The sequence below is a fragment of the Toxorhynchites rutilus genome, chromosome 2, assembly GCF_029784135.1.
Source record: "Toxorhynchites rutilus septentrionalis strain SRP chromosome 2, ASM2978413v1, whole genome shotgun sequence".
Taxonomy (NCBI): domain Eukaryota; kingdom Metazoa; phylum Arthropoda; class Insecta; order Diptera; family Culicidae; genus Toxorhynchites; species Toxorhynchites rutilus.
Genome location: NC_073745.1, coordinates 78,431,569 through 78,441,211, shown reverse-complemented (window position 1 = coordinate 78,441,211; position 9,643 = coordinate 78,431,569). Strand labels below are relative to the sequence as shown.

The 9,643-nt window shown below is 41.7% G+C and overlaps 1 protein-coding gene across 1 annotated transcript; it reads left to right on the top strand.

Annotated features, from left to right (window-relative positions):
- The first annotated feature begins 8,019 nt into the window (after positions 1-8,019).
- LOC129770486 (uncharacterized) lies at positions 8,020-8,983 on the top strand. The gene is made up of 2 exons (XM_055773353.1): positions 8,020-8,369; positions 8,440-8,983. The coding sequence occupies exons 1-2, from the start codon at positions 8,045-8,047 to the stop codon at positions 8,880-8,882; spliced, it is 768 nt and encodes a 255-aa protein (XP_055629328.1). The 5' UTR covers positions 8,020-8,044; the 3' UTR covers positions 8,883-8,983.
- The last annotated feature ends 660 nt before the right edge of the window (positions 8,984-9,643 follow it).

Genomic DNA, 9,643 nt, shown 5'->3' with positions numbered 1-9,643 from the left:
GCAAGTTGAATTTAATCTTGTCCGACCCAGGAGCTGAATTGTTACATGAGAGGAGGGCAATTGAGAATTCTACCATCGAAAAATTCTCATAGTCGCATTGGAGCGGAATGTCGCGTACGACGCTTTGTGCAGGAACGGAATCGGGACAAACCTTTCTTGCAAATTTGAAAATCCAACGGTCAGAATATTCCTCACTTTCATTTGTATGGTTCCAGCCACGCATTCTTCTAGCCGTATTCCAAAGAGTGCTCATAGCGGTCTCCCTTGACAAACCATTGACGAACTTTCGCCAATATCCACGCTTTTTTGCTTTAATCAGACCTTTTAGTTTGGCTTCTAGAGCTTGGTACTTTCGAAACCATTCCACTAGTCCAGTTTTCCGGAATTTTTTGAAAGCGGATGATTTTTCAAGGCAGACCTTTGAACACTCCTTGTCCCACCAAAGTAATGGAGGACGACGTCGGAAAGTAGTAGCAGGAACACGTTTCTTTTGAGCTTAAGTGCGCTTTCGTAAATCAAACTCGATATAAAGTTATACTCTTCGAGTGGAGGAAGTTCCTGCATTGAAACAAGTGCTTCAGATATTATTTCTGCAAATTTTCTCCAGTCAATATTTTTCGTGAGGTCATACGCAATATCGACTGACTCACGAGAACCTGATTCATTGGCGATCGATAAAATTATTGGCAGGTGGTCACTACCGTGGGGATCTTGGATTACCTTCCACGTGCAATCCAGGGATAACGAAGAAGAGCAAAGTGATATGTCTAGCATACTTGCCCGTGCAGGGGGGTTGGCTATTCTAGTTGCTTCCCCAGTATTCAAAACTGTCAATTTGAAGTTGTCGCACAGATCATAAATCAAAGTGGCACGGTTGTCATCGTAGAGTGAACCCCATGCTGTTCCATGGGAGTTGAGGTCACCTAAGATTTGCCGCGGCTCCGGCAGTGCCTCGATGATATCAAAAAACTGATGGCGGCCAGATTGTGGCTGTTGCCTCGACCGCGAAAAAGGAACAGACGTGTTGGGCTCTGCTCCGGGAAGTGCTGAGGACCCCTGGTGCGTAGAAGAACCGCTTAAACCAGGAGGTACTTGCTTCGGTCTATTCTCAGCACGTTCGATACGAGGTTTCATTCCAATTTGGGAAGTTTCGGTCTTCTTTCTGGGGAGTGATGGAAAAGAAGTAATTTTTCTTTTCCTAATGGCACCCTGCGATGTACCGGAACTTCCTGCATTGGGAGCGTCAGCAACAGGCTCGTCGTTCTGCAGAATGGAGTAGGGATTGTCCTGAGTCGTTGAAGCGGAACTCTTAAGCATTTCTGCATAAGTCCGCTTGGAACGTTCCTTTAAGGAACGCTTGAGTTTTTCCCCTCGTTGTATGTACACCGGGCATTGAGAAAGATCATGTGGAGCCTCGCCGCACTGAAGACACTTGCGCTCTTTTGCGCATTTGTTGCATTTCATTACCCGGGGTACAAACAACCGAACAGGTAAACGAAGTGCACCTATTGCAACGTAGTTTGGAAGAGCGGAACCCTCAAATGTCACACGAAAAGAGTTTGTCCGATTGAGAACTCGTTTGTCATTTTTAAGTGACACAGACTTCAGTCGATCGCATTCAAGAATCTTCACACTTTTAAGTGAGGAGTTCTTGAAGCGACCGACACCATCGAGTATCTCTTTTCGAGTCAAACCCTTTTCGTTTATTACACCGTCTATTTCAACGTTGCAACAGGGTACGTATACGCGATACTCAATCGCAAAGAGATCACAGCGCGTTATTGCATTCGCTTGGGTCCTGCAAGAGACGACAACTCGTAATTTGTCTGGCCCCATCCGAGTAATTTCAGTAACTTTGGAAAATTTCTGCGTTAGTTCTTTTGAGATGCGAATGACATTAGGAGGTTTTGATTTTCGTCTAAAGTATACAATGAATGGACCTTTGAATCCCTCCGGGTATTCCTTTAGACGAAAATCATGTTTTTCATCAATTTCCTCATCTTCAGAACTTTCTACTTCATACACAGAATTTTCCTCCTCAACGTCTGCTTCATCCTCCTGCTCTTCAGGAGGTGGGTCAGCATCAGAAACATTCAATGACGTGGAGGGGGGATCCTCCCCGCCCTCAGCCATAATAATAAATTAGTCACCTGTTCGATGTGAACAGTATAGAATAATAATAAAAAAATAGAAAAAAATAAATGAGTAAATAAATTATATTTGTATTCAAGGTATATATAAATTATATTTATTTCAATTTTTTATTGTATAAATTCAAAAATGAAAAAAAGTTTCAACAAAAGTTCAACGGTAATTCAAGAAAATTGTACACCCCTAATGCCAACGCTTGCCGATTTGGTAAATACAATGTTGGACAATGCTGTAAATCGTACACAGGAGGTTGAAGGAATGATAAATGGAACAATAGAAAAATAAACTTCTACTTGCCGCTGCTGTGTAGCGTGTGATGAATGTGTGTTGATCTGAACTGGATCCTCAGCGTCTCGATCGTGCACCACTTTTTATTGAGCTCGCTTCACTCGCAAGCGCTGATGAAAAAAGCACAATATAAATCTGCGTGAAAAAAAAACACCGTTATCGGATCGATTCTCAAACTTGTCCGAACAGCTCGCGAGTTCTCGAACAACCTGAATTTTTTTGTTTACTAGAAAATATGATATTTACTTGCTTTCTTTATATCTAGATTAACTTACTACAAATACTAGTAATTACGTATTGGTGCCGCCGGCGATTTTTATTATGAACTAGCTGACCCGACGAACTTCGTCCCGCCCAAAATAGATTTTTTGATTTGAATACTTTCAAACATCCACGTTTTCTTACTAAGTGAACGTTAGTGAGTCCAATCACTGAACTCTTCATTGATTGATTACCCCTTGACCCTTTACAATTTCCTTTTACTATAAATTGTCTAGTACTTCTACAAAGTTCGTTCTTATAATATAAAATTATTTTCAGACACAATTCTCGTTCAAGATTCTTCAAGCATTTGGAAATAACATGTTTCTCCGTTGCATGGAATACATGTTTGATACAGAGAATATTACAAAATAAAGGCAGTTTAAATCGGACCATTCCTTCCTCGGGTTTAGGGGACACCAACACATTTGGCCTTCCATTTTTGTTTATATAGATAGAAGATATAGGAATGCGTTATTCCGTCTGAAAATCCTTTTCCACTTTCGAACAAAAATCAATTTCGTTAGCGCCAACATCAAATGGACTAACAACGCTTAGCTACTTGTATAACATATGGGATTCGATTTTCCGAGTTTTCCGATTTTTCTCTCCACTATATTGATCTACGGGAAGAGACGAATACAACGAAATAAAGATGACTCAAATTGAACCATTCCTTCCTCGGGTGTTGCGCTTACCAACACATTTGGCCTTAAATTTTTATTTATAGATATTAGATATCGAAATGCCCAAAAATTCATTTCCACTTACGAACAAAGATCAATTTCGTGGAGGCGATCTGGCGTAGTGGTAACATCCATGCCTCTCACGCTAGAGGTCACGAGTTCAATTCTCACTCCCGACATTCTTCCAAAAATGGAAGTAAAAGTGACGAACCTACCAAATGAGTTGAAAATCACTATAATACAGATATATAAAAATAAAAAAAAGATCAATTTCGATAGCGCAAATATCGAATGTACTAACAACGCTTATTATGATGTAATTTTCGAACATGTGGGAATTCAATTTTCCGAATTTTTCGACCTTCCTTCAGGGTTTTCCGAAAATTTTCCGGTTTTTCTCTCCACTATATTGATCTACGGGAAGATACGAATAATGGGTGTTAAATAAAAAATGAGAATTTTTTCAATCACATATAAAATATTTTTTTAATTTTTTTTCATCGATTTCAGTATTTTTTATTAATAACATGATGTCCTTTCTTCAAAAAAATGTCAGTGAATGTATGAGTAAGGGCCGTGGTCTACTGTTCGACACAACTTTGTCGCGATGCTCTTACAAGAACGTTGTACGGCACTTACGTCCATTTTCCGGATACAATTCCGGATTGTTGTAGTCAGTTGCTTCGTGTCCTTGGCCCTCCAATTGTTTTTATACACTAGGGCACTGAGTGAGCCAAAGAAATCCTCTATTGGGCGGCACTGGGGCAAGTTTGTTGGGTTACGATCTTTTGGCACGAACGGTATCTTTTTCTCCTCAAGATACGCCAGCGTCTTCTTGGCGTAATGGGAAGACGCCTTGTCCGGCCAGAAGACGTACTTCCCATCCGCGTGATGCTCGTTCAGGAACGGCAGCAGGATTTTATCGAGGCACTCTTCTCGATAGATTTGTTGGTTGATTGCCAGACCGCTCGGCTTAAACCAAGGCTTTGAAATGCCTCGGTCGGAAATGGCGATGTACAACATAACCTTTTTTTTCAAACTTGTGCTTGAACTTGTATTTCACTTCAGGCGGTGTGGATGACTTGTCACTAAGTAGTAATTATCATTTCCTGGAATATGCGTTTTGGACAGCGGAAAATAGCTTTCGTCGTCCAGAACGAAAGACGTCCCGCGGTATTTTTTGGTCATCCACCGACACTGTGATTTAACCGTCTCAATCTGCACCACCGTGTATTCCGGCGACCTCGTCTTCTTCCTGCAGACGATTCCTTCCATCTTGAGGGTCCGATGGATCAATACGCGGGAGCAGCCATATTTCCGACCGGCGTCACGCAGGCTGGTTGCGTCCTTGTTGTCAAACAGCTTCTTTAACGATGTCTTCCTCTGCTTCGTCATTATCGTCACCGGACGACCACTTCCGACCTTCCGCTCTACGTTCAGGGAACTCAGGATACGATATACCGTACTGACAGGTACATTTTCTTCCTTAAAATGTGCCACCGTGAACTTTTTTCTTTGCTGGAAATGCGTTTCGTAGAACCGTACAACGTTCTTGTGAGAGCATCGCGACAAAGTTGAGTCGAACAGCAGATCACGGCCCTTACTCAAACATTCACTGACATTTTTTTGAAAAAAAATACATTATGTTATTAATAAAAAATACTGAAATCGATGAAAAAAATTTTTTTTTATATGTGATTGAAAAAATTCTCATTTTTTATTTAACACCCGTTACAACAAAATATAGGAAGCTAAAATCAGACCATCCCTTCTTCGGGTTTTCCGCTTACCAACAGATTTTGTCTTTCATTTTTATTTATATGGATTTATTTTTCCGTAATGAAACTTATTCTGGGGGGCAATGAAACAATGTAAGGGGGGCGAAGTAACCATCTAACGAGAAGACGGAGGTGGCGTAATCCGAGTAGAATTCAATGTACATAAAATTTTTCTAGCCTCGAATCACTCGTGTGTTTGATGATGCTTATACATAGTCTTTCCAAATTTAGATTGCGTACATGCATTCACTAAAATTATCGGGAGAAATTTCACACGTGGAAAAAAAACTGTACCAATCTGTACTTTATGACGAAATTCTGCAATCTGTACCAAAAATAACTAAAAAATCTGTATCTTTCCAGATAAACCTGTACATGTGGCAACACTGCTCGCCAGCTATTCCTGTTTTTTTTTCTGAAAACAAACCGAAACATCGTCGGGTGTCAATTGAGTCTCGGTCACTAGTTCAACTGATAGGGACAAACGTAAATCTCAAATAACAGCATGCCGAGCGGCTTGATACAGTGAAGACGCGTCCACATTACGCCAATCGGTTTTGGCCGCCCGGTAAAGCCGACTAAATGTGGACGTACCGCCCGGGATTGCGGACGTGCCGAAAACCGACTCAAATCAAACCGAAGCCAACCCGATATGTGGGTCCGGTTCGAGAAAGTCGAACCAAAACGAAACGAAGTAGATTAGCGTTGACGACATTGTTCTTCGTGTGTTTGTAATGGCTTCGTACATCCGATGGGACTTCGGCTTCGTGCACCCGATGGGGCGTCCATATTACATAACGAACCGAATATGCCGCCTGGTACAGGTCGATCGGCATCATTCGGCATAATGTGGACATGCCTTGAGATACAGTGAGAAGAGATCCATATGAATGAAATAAAGGGTGTGTCACATCAAATTGCATCACGGAAAAAACGCTGTAGAAATTCGCCCAGTAGACCGATCCTTTTGAAAAGTTTAGACAGTAAAATAAAAACTATTAAACAACTTTTGGCATTTTCTTTTTATTCATACTTCGAGCCCAAGCCCGTATGCCCGCACCTTCCTCTTTACCCCGTCCATAAGGTTCGGTACAACGTCAGGTTGTAGTTTTTTTTTAACAGAAATCCATTTTCTGTTGAAGTCCGCCTCCGATTTGACAACTTTTGGGTTCTTCCGGAGAACCTGCTTCATAATCGCCCAATATTTCTCTATTGGGCGAAGCTCCGGCGCGTTGGGCGGGTTCATTTCCTTTGGCACGAAGGTGACCCCGTTGGCTTCGTACCACTCCAACACGTCCTTTGAATAGTGGCACGAAGCGAGATCCGGCCAGAAAATGGTCGGGCCCTCGTGCTGCTTCAATAGTGGTAGTAAGCGCTTCTGTAGGCACTCCTTAAGGTAAACCTGCCCATTTACCGTGCCGGTCATCACGAAGGGGGCGCTCCGCTTTCCGCAAGAGCAGATCGCTTGCCACACCATGTACTTTTTGGCAAACTTGGATAGTTTATGTATGCGAATCTCCTCCGGAACGCTGAATTTGTCCTCTGCGGAGAAGAACAACAGGCCCGGCAGCTGACGAAAGTCCGCTTTGACGTAGGTTTCGTCGTCCATTACCAGGCAATGCGGCTTCGTCAGCATTTCGGTGTACAGCTTCCGGGCTCGCGTCTTCCCCACCATGTTTTGCCTTTCGTCGCGGTTAGGAGCCTTCTGAACCTTGTATGTACGCAGGCCCTCCCGCTGCTTGGTCCGCTGGACGAATGAACTTGACAAATTCAGCTTATTGGCGACATCCCGGACCGAACTTCTCGGATCACGTCTAAACTGCTTAACTACGCGCTTGTGATCTTTTTCACTGACGGAGCATCCATTTTTGCCGTTCTTCACCTTCCGGTCGATGGTTAGGTTCTCGAAGTATCGTTTTAGTACTCTGCTGACCGTGGATTGGACGATTCCCAGCATCTTACCGATGTCCCGATGTGACAACTCCGGATTCTCGAAATGAGTGCACAAGATTAATTCACGACGCTCTTCGTTCGACGACATTTTTCCAAATTTACGAAAAATTGACAGTGAAGCATGGCCAACGTGATCTATACACTCTTATCTGATTATAAGCGAGAGCTGAAGATATAATTCCTAAAAATTAAATTTCTACAGCTTTTTTTCCGTGATGCAATTTGATGTGACACACCCTTTATGCCAATTCGCCAAAGCAGCTCATGAGCTCGCGATGTTCCTGTGAAGAGAAGACTTGTCAAGCATGACTGATGATAATTGTTCGTTCGGTTCAAATAATTTAATTGATTATTTCCAGCACTGATCTCACGTCATTCACCATAGAGAATAGCAAAGAATCGCTGCTCTTCCTCCAAAAACTTTTTTAGCATCCATAAATTGCCTGAAATATGGGAAAAAGGAACAGCTTTTAATGTACATTGCTTTGAATAAAACAAAGTTAACCATTCATACACCTAGTGAAGTGAAGTTATATCGTGTGTGTAACGTGCATTGTTATTCTACACCAAGCAAATTCGCTATCAGCGAGCATCAGCAAACACTTCTGTAAGATAAATTCTTCGCAATTCAACCATAATACTGTGCGTGTCTGCGTTATACAGCACTGCAATCCAGATGTGAGTTTCCCATCCTTCATAAGCATTTGTGGCATATTTCATCAGTTCAACAACACTTTAACAGATATAGATGATCATCAATGTATTTCTTGTTTTACTTGTTGAACAAAATCTTCTTCATGCTCGGATGGAATATGTTACCCCATATGACGGTAGTCATATCTCATTCTGGAACATGCAAATTTTACACTTATACTCGATATAAAAGTACCTGTTGGAGAGCACCTCGCACCAGTTCAAGTAATCAAGATGTACGTAAAGCTTCTTCTGCTGATCGGCTGCGTGGCACATCTTCACGCAGCCCCACAAAGTGTTCCCGGAAAACTGTTGCGTGCGTCGTCCGCTGCTGGACCAACAACATTGACCACGACATGTGACGGCACTGGTTATTACACACAGTGTAGTGGATGCAATTCAATTCTCGTTTGCCTCGGGTCGTTCTCCGACACCAGAAAGTGTGACGTTCTCGTTCCAGACACACCGTATTGCGTGAACGGGACCTGCTCCGCACAGCCCAGTTACGACACATGTCCGCCACCGGCCTTGAAGTGTACTGGCGAAGGGTACTATCCGGGTAAACTTTTCTTCTTCCTTTAATTCAAGTGGTTATGAAATGCTTATGTTGGGTACATTTCTTCTTCAAGATCCGAATAACTGCAAACTGTACCACTACTGTGAAGTCACAGGCGAACCATCAGATGTGTACGAGTGCTCGCCAAACTACGTGTTTAATGGAGTCGACGGATGCAAGCAGCAGATCTTCCCGTCGGATTGCGTTACCTGTAAATGTGACCCATCAAAGATCTTCGTTGGCTATGGCAACAGTAAGATCTTCTACGCGTACTGTGTTTATCAGAACGCAAAAGTGACCGATATCATCATGTCCAAGTGTTCCGGAGCATCGACCTTCAACGGGGTGAAATGTGACTTCAAGTGTCCAAGTGAAGGAAACTTTGCCTACGAGGGTGATAAGAAAAGGTACTACCAATGCTACACATCCGGGGGAAAATTAACATTCACGGTGCAATCGTGCAGCAACAGTGATGTTTTCAATCCTGAATACGGAGTGTGTGTTCCAGCGTCATAAAGGCTTTCAAATGACGTAATTCTAACAGGTTATTTATTTAGATTAATTATGTCTTGAGAAGAATAAAATATATAAGCACACAAACACTGTTTTTATTTCGACAACCCGAAATTAAAAGGAATAATATCATTGTCAAAAATCAATCATTCAAATACATAATAGTATCTAATAGTAAATAAAAAAGCTGTGTTGTTTTCTCCGGCAATGCTTCTCAAAGGGTGTTAGAAAACCAACAAAAATTATAAATCTGTAGTAACTTAAACATTGGAAAAAGAGAGAGATAATAGATAGGGCAATTCGTCCTCTGAAGCATCGGAAAACCAACAGACATCATTGCGTTCATCGCTGACTTGAGGTTTCTCAATTTCTACAAACAATCGACACTGTCCTAAAATTATTACAAGATGACGGATATTTTGCTTAAATATTGGGTTGTCGGAATTTGATTTTGAAGCTTTCAATAAACAATTATCGCATCGCAAATCGAAAGACGATGGCGATATTTGTTGACAAAAAATTGTGTTGGTCTACAATATCTTTAAAATACAACATCTGCCCATCTATATCACCAAGATAAAAGTTTTTGACGTAGAACTACGTCTTTCAGGAAGGATGCCAAATCAGAAAACAGGTAACGTTTTTGTGAAATAAAGTTAAAGCTAATAACTATTTTCACAACAAACAAATTTTGAAACTTTGCACACCAATGGAAATGGAAATTCTCTACAATTCGTTTGATATACAGGGTTTTCAAACATTAA